At 39.4% G+C, this 21569-nt stretch overlaps 1 protein-coding gene across 1 annotated transcript in view; it reads right to left on the bottom strand.

Annotated features, from left to right (window-relative positions):
- Positions 1–20189, bottom strand: part of LOC309877987 (centromere-associated protein E-like) — a 32789-nt gene extending 12600 nt beyond the window's left edge. Inside the window, exons 1-28 of the mRNA XM_082760044.1 lie at positions 20086–20189; positions 19908–19999; positions 19033–19122; positions 18836–18954; positions 17816–17935; positions 16692–16773; positions 16417–16484; positions 16261–16332; positions 15517–15568; positions 14689–14776; positions 14381–14507; positions 13787–13906; positions 12235–12393; positions 11714–11858; positions 11369–11466; positions 11024–11080; positions 10778–10945; positions 8431–8505; positions 8043–8171; positions 7534–7668; positions 6790–6967; positions 6425–6579; positions 5462–5776; positions 4289–4600; positions 3924–4082; positions 1920–2141; positions 905–1063; positions 479–706 (exon numbers count right to left, since the gene is read on the bottom strand). Of these exons, the coding sequence (XP_082616170.1) occupies positions 479–706; positions 905–1063; positions 1920–2141; positions 3924–4082; positions 4289–4600; positions 5462–5776; positions 6425–6579; positions 6790–6967; positions 7534–7668; positions 8043–8171; positions 8431–8505; positions 10778–10945; positions 11024–11080; positions 11369–11466; positions 11714–11858; positions 12235–12393; positions 13787–13906; positions 14381–14507; positions 14689–14776; positions 15517–15568; positions 16261–16332; positions 16417–16484; positions 16692–16773; positions 17816–17935; positions 18836–18954; positions 19033–19122; positions 19908–19999; positions 20086–20141 (3780 nt within the window). The 5' untranslated portion in view covers positions 20142–20189. The remainder of the gene's footprint in view (positions 1–478; positions 707–904; positions 1064–1919; positions 2142–3923; positions 4083–4288; positions 4601–5461; positions 5777–6424; positions 6580–6789; positions 6968–7533; positions 7669–8042; positions 8172–8430; positions 8506–10777; positions 10946–11023; positions 11081–11368; positions 11467–11713; positions 11859–12234; positions 12394–13786; positions 13907–14380; positions 14508–14688; positions 14777–15516; positions 15569–16260; positions 16333–16416; positions 16485–16691; positions 16774–17815; positions 17936–18835; positions 18955–19032; positions 19123–19907; positions 20000–20085) is intronic.
- Between the last annotated feature and the right edge of the window lie 1380 nt (positions 20190–21569).

The following is a 21569-nucleotide window of genomic DNA, read 5'->3' as shown; positions in this document are numbered from 1 at the left end:
TGCCTACAGCCTGTTGCAGAGGCCCTCATCCAGGCAGCTGTTGGATGGCTCCATAGGACACTCCGCAGCCAGCCTGGGCAACCTGTTCCAGGGCTCTGTTACGAAGCTACTCTTTATCCAGAAGCAAAACAGAGATACGCAGAGAACTGCTCTGTTTCAGTGTCAGCTTTGGAACTCCAAAACGCACCACCAAATTCACAGAAATGCCCATTAAGCATTTGGGTAGGTGCATCCATGTTTTCTGGTTCTTCATTCCTTCCTAAATAAAGAAGTCTCAGATTTTTTGAAAGAATGCATCTTTGCATAGGTCCTTAATACAATTCCCCAAGACAGAAATTAAAGCACACCGGTATCTGCAATTTGTACATATAACACTGATACTGGCAAGATAGCTGTTTTGAAAAACAGCTTTGAGATTCAGCCAGGCTTCTCTCCTAAACATTTATCCTTGTTCTACTTTAATCAAAAGATAAAGCACCTTATCAACACTCTCCTGTAGGTTAACCTCCAGTTTGTTCTTCTCTGCTCGAACAGCTTCCAGCAGTTCCTCAAACTCATCTCTCTCCCATGCTAACACAGCACATCTTTTCTCTAGTTGTTGAAGTTCATCGTCTTTGTTTTCACTTTCAGTCTTCTCTTTTAGTTCTCCCAGCAGCTGTTGCCTTTCCTTAGTTACCAAACTTAAGTCCTCACTCAACGCGTTTATCTACAAAAGTAGAAAAAACGATAAATAGCATGTGTTGATTTTGTATTAACAGGATGTCACGGTCTACTAGCAAAAACTCATCTAGCAGACCTGCAAAACAGTGCAAATTAAAATAGGTAGGTAGCTGTTATTCCCGGCAGTCCTTCAGGGGACATTCTCTAAATCAGCTTTAAGAGTTGCTTTTGTTAGCGTACTTGCCTTCTCTTTCAGTTTCTTTATTTCTTCAGTTAGTTCTTCTTCAGTCTTTTGCTGTTTCTCTTCTCCTTCTGCTATCAAGTTCTTCTGAATATCAGATTGCTCTTTATGATGCTTTAGTTCTTCCTGCAGACTTTCCATTTCTGTCAGAACTTCTGACAACTGCAGAACAAAGCGTGACACGGCTGATCACCCAGTATGTCTTTCTTCAATTTTACTTACAAGTCTTGGGGCAACTGTCACCAGTTAAGGGAATGTTTTGTCAAGTTGTGCTGTAGCAAGATCTACAACTCTGAAGATTTCATCTTAGTTAACTGATTTTAGGTTTTGGAACAGTTAGGATCTCTGGTCTCTTACGTATGGATAGACTATCTGAAGTTTGCTCAAATTCATGAGAGCTTTTAATTCTTATGAAAGGCTCTGCAAATCTCTTAGGAAAGATTTACCAGACTTCCTTTTACCTACTTACTAGCTCCATTTTTGTTGACCGCACCTCAGGTTAAGTTTGTCTGGAATACTGTGTCAACAGAAACACATTTTCAGGCAAATACTTGGAACCTTGAAGTGCTACTCTGCCCCAAGAACAAGACATCAGGAAGGAGAAATACATTAGGTCATTTCTTTTCCAGGTTTAGATTTCTCTTGTTCCATTTATCCCGGACTGAAATGGTAGGAGACTTTAGCCCTTTGATTTCTGTAAACTCGTATTACCTTTACTGCTCAGTGCTAAACGCAAAGCTACCGGAGATGAAAAATGTCACAGAAACTTGTGCAGTGTTTGTCCGTCAGGCAGCAAACAACTGTTGCGAAACCCAGAGCGGCACGGTGACCAAAGGGGTGGTGAAATAAATTTAAGAAACAAGTTCCAAGATCCAGATTGGATGAGTAACCTACATTTAGTTTACTGCTTCTGAGAACAAATGAAGAAAGGAAGAGATACTGAACAGGCTTCACGACTCAAGGAACATAGTAGCATAACGTGTCTTTCAAACAAAGATTACAAGATTTAAATACATACTCTCTTCTTGCTTTCCTGACAGTTAGCCTCTAACTGGTCTCTCTCTGCTTTAGAGACCTCTACCATTTGCTGCAGTTCTTCTTTCTCCTGATTAAGTACAGCAATTTTCTCAGGCTCCTGACAGACGTGCTCATTCATTATTCTTTCAGCCTGTTCTTTTTCTGCAAGTAGCGTGTCGTACTCAGAAGAGACACGAGTCAGGTTTTCAGTTACTTCAGCGAGCTGAAAGAACAAATACCTGTTATTAATACTGCTGATCATTTCCAGCACAGGTGGAAATAATTTGTTAGTTTGGAAAAAACGTTACCATGCTATTTTTTTGTGTCCCAGTAATCAGGCTGATATAAGAAAAGTGCTACTGGATCACATTTCACAAGCATTATCTATCTACACGCGTTCTTATAACGGGATCATTTTACAGAAGACATGCCCGTTACTTTACTAAGGTAGAAAGCAAAGGATGACAACAATTTTGCTTAAAAGTTAGAAGCACTGAAGTTTGATTATCTCACTGGCAGAAGCGTGTAAAAATTTACAATCCACTATAATTCTACAAAAACAACTCCATTACTGTATCTGCAGCAGACAGGCTTGATTCTAACAAGCATTCATGTGTTGTTTTTTTTTTTAAAGACCCAGTAGCTTCAGATATGAAAGCAAGCAGACGCTAAGTTTATAAACAGCTTGTTCTTTAACTTGCTGCACTAAACTGCCATTTAGTTGCTTAAGTATCTTCAGAGTCACATAGCTGAAAGACAGCATGCTATTAGAGAAACGTTAAAAAAATTAAGACTTAAAATAAATTGAAGTCAAATAGCAGCATTGATGTCTAACGTTCTACCCTTCAGTACTAATGCATGTTTTGTTATAAAGGGTTGTAGCTTACAGGTCAAATTGCAATTCGGTCGTCTTTTCACTGCCTCCATTTTTATGGCTTTCTTTTGAAAAGCAACACAGGAAAAAAAGGGAAAAGCTTTTAATTAAGTTTTATTACTACATTTATTGAACCCTTTCGACCTGAAGTCTGCAGAGGCCATGGGCTGCCCAACCTGGATAGAAATCTTATTTAATTTGCAGAACTACATCTGACCTTCTGCTTCAGCTCAGTTGTTTCCTTCAACGCCTCTTGCACTTTCAGGAGTTGACCTTCTTTCTCTGAACTACTTTCTTAAATACAAAAAAAATTGATTCCTCCTTCTACAGCATTTCTAGTATTAAACTGCTGTAATTAAAACAGGAAAAAAAAATACTGAACGACCTTTGGCCTTTCTGTCGCCTGTTTTAAACTTTAACTTTTTAAGCAATCTCTTCTGCAACTAGCCACATTTTATTTAGAAAATGTCTGGGAGGAAGAAGCCAAATAAGAGAGGATCTCTTCACTTATTTTTATGCATCCACTCAAAAAAAAAACACCAACCGTGCAAATACTGAATTAATGACCGCTGACTTACTGGGTTTGGCAGCTGATATACTTACTGCAGGCTAAAGTCCAGTCTCATGTATTACAGGTTGTCCTGCTAAAGAAATTGCCCCTGAAGCAACTGCACAAGAAAATATTCTCAGCACCCTTCCTTGCGAGTTGTTGTACCCAAGCATAAAGACATGGGATCAGCTTTCTGCTCTGTGCTTGGAGCTCAGCTGCCATTTACAACCACTTGCTAGACTTCTTCTCACTGGGACCTGAGTGTTACAAACCATAAAGCTTATGGCAACTCGGCTCTTCTTCCCTTTGTCATCTAATGCCACCACTCAGGTCGGCAGCTCTGGAACACGCTAGTTAAGCACAGGTTTATTGGCGTACATCAGCAGATGCTGACCTCTCTGTAGAGCATCAAGCTGGGAAGGCTTGGATCAGACAGTACACCTTTGTCACACGCTTTCTGCCAAAGGTGTAGAAATTTAAGGGCAAGCAGCAGAGACTGCAGGGACGTTAACCAGGCTTATTTTCACACTTGTTCAAAGCATTTTCCAATACAAGTTTTGAATGATGATATATCACCTCACCTGTCTTTCAAGGTCACTGATGGTTTTCCTTAGCGTCTCCTCAACACTCAGCATCTGAGACTCTTTTTCAGAAAGGCTTTTCTCCAACTTCTTAACAGTTTCCTGGGACTGCTTCAAAGAACTCTGTGCGTTTCTCAGTTCGTCATGCGCTAAAATGTTCTTTAGAATAAAAGGAAGAAAATCCACAAGAGAGAAGCTTGAGGTATTTTGCCACATTACTAAGGACTCCTTGAATAAAAACAAAAAGCTCCACAAAAAACTCCACTCTCCTAATCCCCTATGTATTTCAATATTGTTTATAACCGTTCTTATATTCTTTTCCCCTTAACATGTACGGTCCACTTCAATAAAGGCAGAATTCCTACCATTGAAACAGTGTCCTTGATATCTTCACTGAGCTGGTCTTTCTCAGCTTGGAGAGACTCCTCTCTTTGTTTCAGGTCATCTCTTTCCTGAGTGAGAGCTTTTATTTCTTCCCGACATCCACTAAGCTCTTGAAGAACTGCCTGTAACTCTGAATCCTTGGCCTCCAATCTCGATTCCATAATCTTCTCTTGCTCTTTTAATTGTTCCATTTCATTTAGCTTCTGCTGAGTCTGAATAAGATCCTCTCTGACACCAAGAAGATGCTCGTGCTCTGCTGTCTTTTCTTCCAATTCTTTCATTTTGTTAGAGAGCTTTGGTTTGTAAAGGGAAAGACCAGACGCTTTCATTGTCTTGCGAAACAGCACGTTACATACATGTTTTCACAGACTCACGTTAACTTAGAAATGATAGCATCCTCTCACTCTTCAGCAAAAGAACAGAAGTTTCGCTGTTTCACTTTAAGCCTCCACTTACATTCTGGCCCCCGTTAAATAAGCATCTGTTTCTGGAAACCTTCTGATGGTTTCTCCCTAGCAGGAAAAGCCTTGCTAAAACACAACACACATGACGCTGTAGCCTAGCTTAGGAAGCAATCAAATCTGTAGCTGATCATGACAGCCATAGCACTACCAAAAGGCTTGTCAGAAATACACGCAGCTTTAGTTTCCTTTTCTTCTAAAGGATGTTCCTCCCCCCCACCTTTATATATCCCGATTAATGCAGTGGTTTTCTCTGGTTTGAAAGATCTGCCCTTTTGTTTCTTTTAAAGCAGAATCCTAAACGGTTCCCTGAGGAGAAACCTTTGTTTCTACGATTTCAGAGAGTCGTAGCTAGATATTCAAAATATATTTTCATAATAAATAACATTTGAATAATAAACTTAAATATGATTTGCACTATAAATAAACTTAAGAATGGGAAAAGAAGAATTAGAACTAGAGAACAGAGGAACACAGCCTGCTGTAAACTATATGTTTCTTTCCCCATGAAGGACCGTTTTGATGCATAAGCCTGTGACTGCACATCTGGCAAAGAACAAGTAATATCCACTAACACTACAAGAATTTCAGCTGCAATGTTATTTATACATTCAAGATCACTTCTCCAAGTGATTTTAATACTACGGAAGCTCTTTGCATCTTACATGTCTAAAGGATCAAGATGACACTGACCTCCGATTTCACATCTTTCAAGGCTGTTTCAGACTCTTCTGCTTCTTTAGATAGATGTTCTATTTGGAGTTTCATTTGTTCGCTGTTCTCCGACGCAGCTACGTATTTTAGTTCTAGTTCTTCATGCAGCTGTTTAAGTGCTACATATTCCTCATCGCAGTTCTCATACTTAAGCTGTGCATCTGCTAGGTCTTCTTTCAGTTTTCCAATTTCTTCAGTCATACACTTCAGTTTAACTTCATTATCAGCTGCCTCAGAGAGCAGCTTTTCTCTTTCCAGTTCTAGTAAGCGTAGCTCCTCACATTTTTCGAGAGTCTACAAACAAAAGAAAACATCAACAGCGTTTTCTAAGTCAGTATTTATCACAACTATATAATGAGAAAACCAAAACGTGTCCATACGCAGGCTTTGGAAACAAACATAGGCAAAACACAGAGCACAGTATGGTGCTAGACTTCAGACTCTCCCCCAACAAAATAAAACCCAAACAAATCTTTGAACAACAGGGATGATGGTAAGCCCCATTGGGTTCAAAAAGACAAATTAATTATTTTTTTTTAGACATTTAAAACTTTTTTTTAATATATCTGAGCTAAGAATGGATTAATACTCCTAGCTATAGCAAGGCAAATAAGCAAGCTTTGTACTAGAAATTTACATTAGTTATTAGAAATTTACATTAATTAGTTATAGCAGACTTTATGACTCAGCATGTGATCTTTGATTTTTTTCTTGAATGCAAATATCAGATGCCTGAGGGAAAGCACCTTAATGGCTTTTTTTTTTTTTTTTTTGAAGAATTTCATGTTATTTGATTCAAGACTACTTTTGTCTTTAAGAGGCCTATTAGATTCTAATGTGTGATATTCTAATGTGTAACTCGGGAAGCACAATATAAAGAACACGTAAGGAAGCCCAGCTCCAGAAAAAATTAATTTTCTCCAGATTTTTTTTTTTGTTTAGCTCTCTCTGCTGCATCTCAACACTATTTGGTAGAGACTGAAATTCTGGTAGCTCTTTTACTTGTTTTTGTAGGAGTGCATTCTCTTCCAATGCTTTTTCTAGCTCCGCTTTTATATCAGATGCCTTTTTTTCCAGCTCCACAACAGAAAGCAAATCTAGAAAAATGAACAATTTTTGGTTAGAAAGTGTGAGGGCAGAAAAGCAGGTTTTAAACTAAGCAGAAGAGGCATAATGCACCCTGAATGTCATAGACATTAAAGTCTAGAAAACATTAGAGCCAAAATCTTCCCTACCACCCACCTCAGTGGGGAAAGGGAGAAGGGGCAAGGGATGGGAAGAGAGCACCAACTCAAACCGAACAGTACCTTTTGGAACTTTACCCTCCATCAGTGCAGTTAACCTTGTGTTTTCTTGAAATACAGACTGCAATTCTTTCTGCAAGTCAGCTTCCATCTTTTTGTAGCTGGCTTTTCCTGCTTCTATTTGACTTTGATAGAGTTGCACATCCTTTTGCATTTGCTTGTAATTACTTGAGAGTTCATTCTTCAGGAAGACAAAACAACGTGCAGTTCACACACAAAATCCAAGCCTACTTGCTTAACAGTTCAACACTGCATCCCATCACATTTCCTGTTGTTGCCCTGAACAACTTGGATCATGATCAATACAACAGAAGTCGCAGTTAAAGAACTTAATTCCTGTTAGAGTGCTAACCAAAACGTACCTTACATTAGAGGCTGAACCATAACCGCTTTCCCCATTTCATTTTTACTCCGTCAAAGCTCAAAGCACGGTCCACCCCACTTTCCTGCATTCATCTCACTGGTTTATTCCCTGGGAAAAATCAGACTTGGAGTCTTCTCTCCCAGGAACTCCCCAAACACTATTGCTTTATTCTCTCCATACTGATAGACTGCACACTTACTCCTGCACAACAAGCCTCTAGAATCTTTTCATCTTTCTCCTAAGACCTTTTTTCCACGAGTTCCAGAGTGAAAACATCACTTGGAGCACGAGTCACTAGCCAAATCTTGTATTTACTGATTGGAAGACAACAGTACCTCAACCGTATTTGGTACAGCAACAAAAGTGGTTTAACAAATACTTGCCATTTTCTCCTTCAGCTCCAAATTCTCAGTTCTGAGAAAAGAAGACTCTTTTTTGGCATCCAAGGCTATAGCTTCACTATCTAAGAGGGATTTGGTCAACTGTTGAACTTCCTCAAGTAGTTTACCGAAATCTCTCTGAAAGAGAAGTAAAATAATAAAATAAAAAAAGCTAAAACAGGCCATAACAAAGCAAACTTGATCATTAGAATACAGCTAAAGTACAGAAGAGACTTTGCGAACATGGTTCATTATCTGAGCTCTGTCCTTCTGCTGTTCCTTTTAGATGGAGTGAAGTGCAACCTTTCCCATAGCTTTACTTCACCAGAGCATTGCTGTATAAAGTAAGCTTCTTGCAGGAGAACTGTTGATGTAGCCAGTGTTTTAAGCTTCAAAAAATAGCTAATTCTCTTGACAGCGGATTTCAACTAAATTAAAGCTACAATTATATTTAACCCATACCCAACAAAGTATCATCCAACATAGCCTCGCAACCCCAGAAGAAAACTCACATTTACAGCTGAAACAGATGCGTCCTTTTTTTCCACTCCTGCTTTCTGCAATTCTTCCACACGATTCTGCAACGTCTTTATTTTGTTCTCTTTCTCTTTCAGCTGTTCCAATTTGGAGCTTATTTCTGCCTAAAAGTTACAGGAGAAAAGGGAAAAGAAAAAACACAAGGGAAAACCTAGTTCCATTTTTTTTTCTTCAGGTAGAAATCTAACAGAAAACTTAGTAACGCTTATTATGTAAGGTTGAGTTTATAAATATCCCCTTTACAACTGGTAAGACTAACCAGAGCCCTGCGAGTCTATACTCTTATCTACTATGGACAGTCTAATCAACATAAACCAACGTTCCATAGAAGTCTTACTGCATGCAAGCTTGAGACAGACTCACCTCAAGTTCTACATTGTGCGCTTCCACATTTGAAACTACATTCTTTAGGCTGGTAACTTCATGCATTAGTTCTGTCTGTGGAGCAAATTGAAGCAAAATTGCAGAGGAGGTTAGAAAGCGACCACAACCAATGGTATTAGCTGCCATCGCCACGAAAATAAGCAAGGTCTACCTTATGTTTTCTTTTCTGTTAGTTAGCAAACCATATACATGTATATGTATTTAAACAGGTACAAAGCAAGCTGCTACGCCCTTTCAAACTGATAGATAAGATGCAAAGCTCCATTTCGGCTTCCCAGCAAACTGAAAGAATTCAAGTCCAACTTAATTTTAAACAGCTCAAGAAGTGAAAGCAATGTGATCAAAGCCATTTCATGCACAAATCTGTAAGGTATGAAACTCCAGATTGGCCACGTTAATTCAGATTGGTCACGTTAAGCAGCTTTTTACAACACAGTGCAGCTATCTAATGCAATCTATTCAGTGACAAGAATTAGGAAGTGTCAGAGCTGAGGTGAAGTAAGCAAGCCAGAAACACGTTCAAGTTGCATCCTCTGAAAGGAGGCACAAGTAGAAGACTACAGAGAAAAGCTACAAGCATAGGGAGGAGGAAACCTAACCTGTAATTTTCAGGTCAGAGGAGAGCTGTAGAAATAGTATCAAACTACCTGTTAAAAGTCACTTCCTGTCATTATTCACAGCAGAGTTTACCTCTGTGCGTCTGCTGGCTGAAATTGATGATTTCAGCCAAATCTGCTCAGCAAAGGAGGTGACCTGTCACTTGTGCTGTCATTACTTTGCTACACAGGTGTCAAATGCTTACATTTTAGGGAGTATCTTCAGATACGGATCTCAAGGTATGATTTATTCAAAAAGCAGTTCTTGCAACTTAAGGTACTTTAGACTATTTGTCATTAGACATACAGGTTTTTCAGGGACAATTCTAACAGGATTTGTTCAATGTTGGCTTCAGAATATACCTATACATTTTTGTGGGGAACACAAATAATAGGTGAGGCTGTTAAATTGTAACCTGAAACAGGGCGAAAGGATGCAACTTCAGTTCAACCTTAGCATCATGGTAAGAGGATATGAAACAGCCTAGGGCGTGCAACCAGTCTGCAGCCAACACAGCAAAGAATCAGCTCCTTCTGGAAAAGGTATTAGGTAAGATGTTGCAGGAAGAACGGCCGAAGACATGACAGACACCAGTAGGGTCAGATCATGCTCCATTTTATTACCCGAATAGCCTGACTTTTCTAGGGAACTTAAACGGGAGGAGAGTGTCTCACTCAAGATTATTGGTCAAAAGCACTCAGACAAACAACTACAAGAAAACAACCCCACCTGCAAGAGAACAACCCCCTTGTGATTAGCAGTCACGTAGACCTTGTCCTTGAAGCCAGCTACTGGCACCAATATTTGTCTGAATTCCTCAACTGGGCAGTGTGGGAACACTGTCATGGGGACTTGGTTTGCTCAGCTGCAGCAAGCCGTGGGATCTTTGCTGTTCCAAAAATCCCTCAACAGTAAGAAATGGAACAAAGTACACCCGTGTCTCAATACCTCAAATGTCTCTTCTCCTTCCGTAACTTAGTTGACAGACTAGCCCTTGGGAAACTAGAACGTAATGCCTAAATAGAAGTATGTATTACTTGTAACAGAATTAGAGCATAGAAAGAAAACAGACATCTGGACAAAAAAAGATATGTCCACAAAAAGCACGAGGAGGTGAAACGAACTGGAAGTCTGCATGTCCTATGTCATATTATCCACTAGACAGAATGTTCTGACTTTGTGGCACAAAACAGCTTTTATTTTTTCCTTTTACAGACATCATCATTCGCGCTATGACCGAGTTAAACAATGTTTAAGGTTAATGCTGACATAGCTCTGATCTTTGTAACTCACTGAACTGTCCTATACAAGAAACGAGTATGCTTATTAAGCCATACATCACTAACTTCAAAATACTCCATAGCCTATTTAGTAACAGCGCGTTTATTACACATTGGAAAGGGAGAACCTCTTGCAGAAATCTAGACCATTCGTGTATTACATATACATGCGCACACAAAATATAGTGTGGATACACACAAATATATACATGTGTGTAACTAGACTTCCTCTAGTTAAAATTCAAAAATGAAATACGAATTTAAATAACATTCAAAGTTTAAATACGAGTTTTACGCTAAGCGCATTTCAAATCCTGGATTCTTTCATTCTGCTGTTGAGCGCAACTTAGCACCACCTGTGAATAAACGTCCAAGTAGATGTATACTGACTTAACTCTTCCAAAAAATTGAGCATACAGAATTCTTATCTGTATTCCACTGCACCTTACCTCATGCTCTTTTTGTGTTTGCTTTTCCAGCGTTTCAAATTCTTCTATTTCCATCTTTTCCTTCAGTTTCTCCTTCATTTCATTTATTTCTAATTTCAGCTGTTCATTTTCTAATACGAGTTTATTGAAGTTATCTTGTAGGACATTGACTTCACTTAAAGCAAGGTCCTAAAAAGAGACAACAAACTTGAGGAGAGGTTATTGGGATTTTGGTCTTATTTTTAAGACAGTAATGGACAGGCTTACCTTTTCTAGTGTTGAAACGTCACAGCGTTGCGTAGATTCTTCAAAGAATTTCAGAGTCTAGAAAGAGAATCACTTCTAGTTAACTGATGTACAAGCCGAAGCAAGTTTATGGTATTCCTTGTTGCTTGTCTTTTCACTGCTAGTCCTGTTTAAATACCAAAGCTCACTAGCCCATTCTCCACAAAAACATCCCACAACTTCAAACGAATGACAGAGACTTGCTTTCTAACTAGCTAGATGCAAAAAAGATTCTCGATTCCCTAAAGAAGGGTAAGGCTGACCTTACTGAGAAGCATGGAATGTGTAGACACCATGTAAGGCCAACTGAAGAGATTATGAAGTTACCCAGTTCATGTGAGGTCCAGGAGTCCACTCTGTATCCGAAATTTGATCGGGAAGAGTTAAACATTGGTTGTCATTTTCAGAACTCTCAGAAAATGTAGCTGAAAAGGAAGATGCGTTAGAAATAGAGTGAGAGTACATTTTAAACTAGACATCAAGAGTTCTGTCAAAGATTTCATCACATCAGAAATAATCATTCAATGGCAGTGATGTAGCACAGTGAGTAACATTTCTGAATCTATACATTTAGATTTATAAGCAAGGGATTATTCCTCATTTTCAGGTCTTCATTTCAAAGCTGCCTTGCAGAATTTTCGTGTTCTCCTTCCGCCCCACAAAGATACTTACAACCCTCTCCATCTGGTAGGAAAGACAGGGACGCTTTCATTTTTTTTGTTTCAGTCAATTCCGTTTTTTCAAAGTCTTCAAAATAATTCACATTCTTCTGGTTTATTTTACCAGGAGCCCATGTAACTCTTCTTCTTTTCTTGGCCTTAAAAAAAAATATTCATTTTAAAATTTTATTTATAGAAAATGGTGAGCACTACGTAGAGAGTAGATGTTGCATAAGTTACTGCTACAACAGTCCTGCGGGCTAACCTACAGTATCTTCGGCTTTGCAGTTTCTTCAAAACTGAACTACAGCACGATTATTTGTAAGCAAAAGTCTTGTTCAAAATTGAATGAACGCTTACTCACAAGTTATTTACGAGGTTATTCCTTAAAAGTGTGAAAATTGAGCACAAACACTTACAATTGGTCTGGGCATATTGAAAGCGAAATCTCAGGACTGCATAACTCAAACTTATTCTTCATTTTCACAACGACTCTATGTAAGATTTAACAAGATCTGTAACAGCTGCTCTTACTTTAATATCCTGTTTTGCTGAAAACGAGGCAGAAGTCACCAGCATCTCAGTTAAGTTTCGTATCCTATCCTCCTGCACTTTCTGGAGAGAATTTTTTTCTTCCAGCAACTGGGCCAATTGATCTTTTTCCACCGCATGAAGTTGAGTCTTCAGAGACACCTTCCATAAAAAGATCAATCATATTGACATAAAGAGTACAAACTACTGGTACGAGAGATAAGGTATTATTAGTAATCAAAAATGACACCACGTACATATATTCTTCTAAGCCTGGAAGAGCTGTCTCTAGTCTTTAAGAAAGCAACTGACAATTTAGTCCACAATTTACCCATAGACTTAGTATTTGAAGTCTGTATGTGCAAGTATTTAGAAAAGCAAAACAATATAGCTACAGACTTCTCTAGGAATTTAAAAAATAGAGACAGAGAAAGCATGCTTTCAAATATAACAGTTTAAGCTCACCTTTCTACAGAGCCTGAAGCTCTTTCATAGCTATGATTTAATTGTCACATAACAATATGCTTCTCTGATGCAAGCAATGTCTCGAAATTTGGGGTACTGATAATTTATTCCGTTGTAAAGCAACTGCATTGCAGTAACTAGCTATTTGACAGCTTAGTTATCTTGCGATAATTAAGTATTTAGAGATGAATACACGCAATTTTCTAATAACCTCTTCTGGACTCAACAGAAGTACTTTCCTGACTACGTAATGTTATAACAGAACAAGCATACCACTAGGTGGAAATCTATACTTCAAATTCATTTTTTAAAGCCAAATTTTTCCTTAATCTTTTTCTATAACTCTTCCTGCCCCCCCCCCAAAAAAAATATTGCTTTGATTTAAATCATCAAAAGATGCATCACGTCTAAGTTGCGATTTTCCCATGCTTTACATATTATGATGCATTCTCTTACAACACCTGCAGGATTCTCATCAACACTGTATTGGCTATTTTGTTTGTTGTTTGTTTATTTTGAGCAAGATGAATGAGTCTACACTGTATGGTGGGAAGTGTCAAGTCATCCACTTTTAAAACATATCTTCAACATATACACGACAGACTTTGCCACTGATCTTACACAGCTGCAGCTTAGGCTGAACATCAGTTAGGAAGGAGGAAATAATCCATTTGGAACCTTCAATTATAATACAGGAGGTTACTGAGCGTCAGTCAATTATTGCTTTCATTTGTAGCACTATTGAAGTGTACTATGAGGCACAATAAGTTTCTTAAACTCTCTCACCTACAAAAACATTCATCAGTTGGCCTCATTTAGCGTTAGCTTTCACCCAGATACACTGGTCATTATCAATTGCTTTACCTTTCGCTTTGTTTTCAATTTGTATTCTCTGAATATAAGCGACAATTACCAGCTTAAAGGGTTTCCCCACCCCTCCAGATTTAACTGGTCTTGGTTTAAAACAGTTTCCAAAGAGCTACCACTGTAAATATACAAAAGTACGCACACGTACATATATATACACACACACAATATATATGCACACAGGCACATATAAACTATAAATTTTACTGTATTTATTACATACTTCCTCCAGCTGCTTTTTCAAATCCAGAATTTCTTTGCGATATCTCTTCAGGAGGGCATCATCATTAAGAACTTCATTGACTTTTGGAGTATTCTTCATTCCTTTGGCTGTATTGGCAAACTGGAAGAGACACCATCATCTCTCACGGACAACGGTTAAAGAACAAATGCATCAAGAGACGTATTTTCTCTCTTATTTCCCAACAGAGTTAAGGGAACAGTTGAATGACAGAAAAGTGTGCTTAAGCAAAACCACACCTAATTAGTTTTCAATATAAAGACCTAGAGAGCACCAAAAGGAAGACAATCCTGCCTAAAGTTCATCACTAGTTCATTTACCCTCTCTTCTTGTAGAAGATGTCTAAAACGTTGTCGAACTGCCAAAAAGCTCTAGCTAGCCAAACTAGTACAACAATGGGACCGAGAGAACACGCAGAGTACAAAATAGACACATTTCATATCCCAAGTGCAGAGGAACTTTAGAAGGTTCCAGTGACTAAAGACCCCTGCCCGTCACATTTTTCCCCCCACCCCAAGCCATCAATATTAAAGTCTAGAGGCAGAATGATGCTCGACAACAGGCAAGAAGGTTTACCTGAAGAGTACTGAGTGTTTCATCAAAAGAAACAGGAGTGATCGTACAAATAATAACCGTCTTAGCATTTCCTCCAAGAGAGTTCTGTAGAATTCGAGTCAGCTTGCTGTCTCTGTAATTTATGAAACTGAGGGGAAAGTAAGAAAACAGATTTAAAAAGTCATTTTTCTATGAAAAAACAGTATTGTCTTAAGGTGACAGAACATTTAGGAGAGCTATATAGAATACTATTTGATGCCTAAAGAGATTTAACTTCTTAATTTATCAGTGACTTGTCCAAAAAGAGGTATGTCAACACAAGCACTTACCCAGAAGGGTCGTCACAAAGCTTTTTGATAACTTGGCCCAGAATGAACAAACTCCGATTTATATTGCAGCCTTCTTTCAGTCGGACACCTAGGTATTACACAGTATTTTATTTCTTGAAGATGTATCTAAATGTTGTTTTATTCAACATGTCAAGGTGTTGTGTTATGTTATGCTCAGAGGGGTTGTCCAGAGTTAAATCTCCAGTACCAAAATGCACTGTGACAACGCAGCACCCAGTATCAAGTCTTTTAGAATAACCCAAATGAATCAAAGTCTATCACAAATTAGCATTAATTAAAAAAAAAAAAAAAAAAAAAAAAAACACAATAGAATCTAAGTGTACGAAACCAATCTTAGATTCAACTTTCAGGGTACTCACACCTTTTAAGAGAGGATATTAACGTGTTATTCTCAGATTATGATTTATTTTCTTTAATAAAGACATTTTTGTTCTTCATGCTGTCGTTTTAACTAAGCCTGATTGTTAACACAGTGAGCTATCTACTTACTCTTCAGCTTCATATATTTATTAATAGTCCTTAAGAGCTTCTAATGATTCCTTTACTACAGATTATTCATCTTCATTATATTAGTACAGCCTACAACTTTTGCTGGACCTGCCGTTCCAGAAAAGCCATGTAACTACACAATTGTCTGCACTTTACAACTTTTGTTATTTTCCTGAGCAGATCCTCACCTGCCAAGTGGAAGATACATTACTTAGAAATAACAACATCACATGGATAGGAGCTTCCTTTCCATCACAGCCTCTCACTAAACCTTAATCAACAGAAATTGTCATAAGGAGAACTTCATTCAACACTCACCTTCAGATCCTGTTTGACTAGCTCTCTCACTGCCTGCCAGATCTACCAAGTTCTGCAACATTAAACGTTTCACAGATTAGTGCTGGGGGTAATTTAATTTTAGATCCTCTTAATTCTATGAAATTCTTAGCACAGATTTAAAATATAGCTATGCTTTGGGAAGAAATAGGAAAAAAACAAACAATTGCTCTCTCATTACTGGAAGAGATACGCAACTCCACAACATTTCAAAAAAATATTTTCAAAGTGCCTAAGGAGATCAAATAAGGTCATAGGAACTCTATTAATAGAATAGAATTCCTATATAGAATTTCTCTTAATAGAAACTCTATTAGTAGAAGCTTTAACGTTTGCTATTTCAGAATTATTTCACTGGGTTTGTCAGTGATCAGGAACACTCAGAGGGGAAGCTATGTTTGACAAATATGTGGACACACGCTGACAATAGTCCCTTACGCTCCTGGGGAGGACATCACACTCCTCAGTCCAGCATGTATTGTCTAGGAACTCTAACCACACCAACATTCCCTCTGCTGGGAGGATATCCTCCAGATAATGCCCCAGTAGTCTCCGTCTATACAGATGATCAGAAGCATGATTTATGTCCAAGAAGCATCTGATAGAAATTAACAACAAAACATGCTTGCAATGTCGTTCTAAAATAACATTTTTCTCACAGGCAAGCTGCAACAGTAAACTCCCTGCTTAAATGCCTACTTAACAACTTCTTAGAGTACTTCTTACCAAGTGCGACACCATCACTGCTCCATCACAGTTTGCATTTGCAAGGTCACTTCGTTCTCGGCTTTCAATTATCTAGCAGAAGCAGGCACAATAAGCTTTTGTCACTTCAAATATTTAGTAAAACAAAACAACCTTCTCATAGGAAAAGGCTTTTACCATTCTGAAGATGGTGTGAGAACGGCTGCTGTGTTCATTCATTTTTGTTTCCCCATAATGGCGATTTTCTGTCAAAAAAGAGTATTAGAAATACTTCTGTTTCTGAAATACACGTGTAGAAATACAACCCAATAAACTGGAGATAAAAGACAAGGACAGCCTTTAAGCTCGCAAGCAGCAATTTCTGAATATTATCTCAAAGACACTCGGGATTCTAGATGTATACAATTCAATACTTCCCTAAAATATCAGCTGACATGGGTTAAACAACTTACTTTCTCCTTTCCTGATCCATTCCATAACCTCTTGTGGGGAAACAACCACCTCTTCAATCAGGTCTTCTACAAATGTATTTCTCTTAAACAAACAAACAAACAAACAAAAAAAGGTAAAAACCAGTAATAAATAACTTACTGAAATTTATACTTAACTTGAATACATTAAGGTAACATTACCAAGAATTATGACTGTACTTTTAAAGGGAAGTGAGATTAGTTGAATGTATTTTTGCTTTAGTTTGCCTCTTGAAAAAGAGAGGAAAATTTAGACCTATAACAGTATAACCTATATTTACATATATTTATATATAATATATTTACATATATTTATATATAATATAACCTATATTTACATATATATTTATAACCTATATAACAGTATAACCTATATTTAGACCTATAACAGTACTATAACCTGAAGAGACAAAAACCAGAGCTCCAGCAACCATCCTAAAAATTACATTGGTAAGGGAGATTCCCTCAGAATAGGTCCAGAAAGATATATCTGGAAGTGTTTTAAGGCCATAATCATGGAGCTTATACGTCTCCCCTCTTCCCAGATTCTAAAAGCATTGATCAAAATAATTAAAAAACAAAAACAGTTTGTCACAAAGCTTGATATCAAGAACATAAGGATAGCATTATTTTATTTTTCCCTACAGATTATTTTACTGGATAGTACCACTCTGATAACTTTTCTGCAATTACAGTAGAAGAAAATTCTATCCACTTTGTGGATGACATGCAGAGCTGCTTTAATAGCATCTTTCTATCTTTTGAAGACTTCTAACGCATTGAGCTAGGGAATCAATACCATGTTTGTAGTTCCACTAGCTAGAAAAATCCCAAGTATTCACTGTTTTAGTTAAATAAAATACACTCTCTTGGAAAACGTGAAGAATTAAGTCTACATTTTATAAACACTTATAAAGATAAGTCAGCAACAGCAAGCCCAGCTTCACCCTTGCTGTTCTATTACAGAAAGTGCCTTTCTTCTGTCTTTGAATATAACAATTACAGTTTGATGAGGAAATGTTTTCACCTAGATGCGTCAAAGCTTTTTTTCCCCTCAAGCAGATGAAATTGTTATGTCTTCTTACATTAACATAATATCCACTCACATTAACATCCTCACGAATTCCTAGAGGCTTCTTTTTCCTGATATCACAAAGCAAATCCGTAATGGTTTCATTGTAGATTTCCATGTAGGAAACTCTTAACAAGAATTCTCTGTCTGGAATCTAATGATCGCAAGAGGAAATGAAAACAATATTAAGCAAATTAGATCAGACTAAACAACGAACACCTTTTAATTACAGTACTCTGAACTCAAAGCTATATGCTTGGATACCATTCCACAGACTTCTTTGCCCTTTGCATGTGAGCGTCTACAAATGCAGATGCATTTCCTTCTGTTCCATCTCCTTCCAGCTGCATTAATGCTGTGTCACGTTTATTAAGTCATAAAAGCAAATTAATTGGTCTACAGAAGCATGACAATAGGCCAATTCAACTCCCCTTTCCATATTTAATTCTTTTCTCTCTTCTTGGCGTAGCTTGACTTCTCTCTCGGACCTACTTTGCTAGGAAAGGCCACACACTAGACTACAGCACCACAGAAAATTTAGTTACTTTTTTTTTTTTTTTTAATTACTTGGCTTTAAATGCTTTTGTAGACCCTAAGGTATTCTGCACCTCAAAGGAGCAGGAACATTTCACATAACCAATATTGATAACCCGAAATACTCAAGGCAGAAGCAAATACTCTGCAAATAACGTTTCAGTTTGTACTTTCTCCTTGATGTCATTAATATTGTTAGTATTTCGTAGCTAAGTTTTAAAATAGAAAAACAAAGAAGAAAGCTGCACATCACCTTGCCTAAGCTTGTAATTCAAGTGTAATGTATTGGCAAGCTTAAAAGCAACTGTTTTGTTACTGATTTGATTCCAACTATTTCACTTTTTTTTACTTTTCAAAACCAATGGCATCTCTGCAAGCTTAGCAAAGTGAGTGCAACATATCCTCCAATATAAACTGTTTCTTTTCTTCACAAACTCCTTAATGCTAAAAGTAGTTTTCCTTTAACATTCCAAAATATTGCTAGTCCTTTCAGTCACCTCAATTTCATGGAGTTACTCACCTCACAAATAAGTTTGAAGACATGTTGGACTGCCTTAGGAATAACGCCTACAGACTCTTCGTTCCCCATCATGGTGTACGTCTTCCCTGAGGAGGTCTGTCCATAAGCAAAGATTGTGCCTAGGAAGATGATTAAGTCTTACTGACTATTTCCAAACTGCATTACAAATAGGATTAAAACACAATTGTAAAACCTACCGTTGTATCCTTGCACGGCTGATTGTATAATTGGAACAGCTACACCTTCGTATAATTGCTGTGTGTTGTCACTTGAGTGAAAGACACGATCTTAAAAAATAAAAAGAAAAAAGAAAAGAAAGCACATAAGAACATAGCACTGCAAGTCAAAAACAAGCCGTCATCTTATTCAGCAATGCTGACTTCAATTATTGTATCATGGACTGAGTCTTCATAGGATAATTTAAACATAAAACACAATTGTGTCAGTACTGTGCCAGACTTCAGGAACAAAAGATTAAACTCAACACCAACAGTGACGATGCAAAGACAACAGAGCCTCAAAGAAACTAAGAATGACAGATGCAGTCGTCCCATTTAACCCTAAAAAAGGTTAAGGCCAATCTATATATCAGGACTGTAAGCCTGACAAGACAGGCTGTAGCTTGGGCCACGTTCACCTGTACGCTTTGGTAAATCGTGTCTGGAGGCAGCACGGTGGAGCAGCAGGAAGATGCTTCAAGCAAGAGGATCTCACGTGCACGTCACCCCAATGCTCTGGGCTCAGCGCAGCCACTTGTCCCTGAGATGGGAGCGCTACAGAGGGCATCTTCCACCTCACTTCCATACCAACAGAGCTCCAACAACACTCTGCAGTGCAGACCAGCACAGCAAAAGGCGCTGAGAGCAGGACGTCGACTCCCAAAGGAGAATTCCTGGCCAGCACTGCCACGCAAACACCGCAGACACAAGCCCTGAGGCATTACGAGGCCGGGAGAAGCGCCACGAGAGAGCTGCGATGCTGCCAACGCCACGGCAAGCAGTGTCAGCGCGCACTCCGGCCGTGCATCCCGCAGGCCCGCGTCAGCCCCAGCTGCTCCTTCCCACACACTCACCGTAGCTGAAGGCTCGGGCACCGCTCACTTCTGAGACCGTGTTCCCCTCGCTCCTCCAGTGAGGCGCCGCCTCGTCCCCCAGAGCGCTCTCCCTACGAGACAAAGCACCCCGCTAAGCTCACCAGCTCCACCCGCACCCCCACGCCGCCCAGCCCCTCGCCCTCGCCCTCGCCCTCACCTGGCGAGGAGCGGCCGCAGCCGCACGCAGACGGTAACGGCCCCTTCGTCAGCCATCCCCGCGGCGCCTCAGCAGCCCCAGGAGCTCTCCCCGACCGCCGCCGCAGTTTGAACTGGGCCCGAGGCCGCTGCTGATTGGCCCGCGCCGCTCGCTGACGGGAAAGGATGGCGCCCGTGGGGGCGGGGACGCGGGAGGCGGCTGAGGGGAGGCAGGGGGCGCGGAATGGCCGCCCGCCAGGCGCGAGCCCGCTCGTTGAGGCGTTAACGCGGTGTAAATAGGTTCTGAAGTGCCTATTACAGAAGCGTTTGAGGAATCGCAGCCTTTCCGATCTTGTTATAAATGGGGTCTCAACCCAATCTGAATTTTGTAATATTTATGAAACAAATATTTCTAAAAAGTATAAAAGGAAGTAAACAGCGCTGGGTGTGCGGGGAGTCTACGCTCCACCAACACGCACACACAAACATCAAACATTCTAAATATACAGAACATTGCTTTACATACTAAACCCGAGTATGCCTATATATACGTACAATCAGGAAAGGTAACAAAACAATCCTCTAAGTTCCATGACTTAGTACACTCGAGTACACCTATACCTATTCACGATCAGAAAAGGTAACAAACAATCCTCCAAGTTCCACGACTCAACAGTCTCCATTTTCCACTCCTTTTCTTGATTACATACAAATCTCCATTTTCCCATTCCTTTTGAACAGTATGTCTCGCTTTAAGTTGTCAAGCAACTCGGTCTTCAAGGCCTTTTGTATCCCGTTCTTCCCAGATCGAAGAAAAGCATATCCATCTCCTTTTCAAGGCCAATAGGCCTGGGTCAAAAGGCACGTTCAGGTTGTAGGTTTGCAGGGGGCAGAACAGCAAAGGCCTTCAATGGCTATAGCAGCAGAGGGGCCCATGGTGTAGCAGTCATATCAGTAAAGGAGCCCGCAGCTCCCTCATTGTCTGGCAAACCACACGTGTCTGACTGTGGTCCTGTGAGAAACACTCCATAGCCAATAACTTAGGCTGAGGCGAGGATCTCAGTGAAGTAGTAATTTATTCACGATTGCAATGGCAGGCACCCCACAAGCAGGAGAGAGCACATCTACTAGTTCCAAAACACAGTTTTGGAACCTTTTGATGACAGGACCCTCCCCTGTTTCCCCACTGAGTGGGTAATCCAGGTTCACAACCTATCTGCTGCTTCACAAAAAATGCATGGCCTTCAGTTGCCGGCCTTACTCTGCTGTGCAAATAGAGTGCAAGCTCCCTGTAAGAGGTGTTTAAAGGAACACATCTCTTCCTAGCTGTTGGATTCACTGCACCCAGCTCTGGGGCCCCCAGCACGAGAAGGATGTGGAGCTGTTAGTGTAGGTCCAGAGGAGGGCCATGAAAACGATCAGAGGGCTGGAGCAGCTCTCCTGTGAAGACAGGCTGAGAGAGCTGGGGATGTTCAGCCTGGGGAAGAGAAGGCTCCAAGGAAACCT

This window comes from Aythya marila, assembly GCF_965140915.1.
Source record: "Aythya marila genome assembly, chromosome: 4".
NCBI classification, from domain to species: Eukaryota; Metazoa; Chordata; class Aves; order Anseriformes; family Anatidae; genus Aythya; species Aythya marila.
This window is presented reverse-complemented; position numbering and strand designations above follow the sequence as displayed.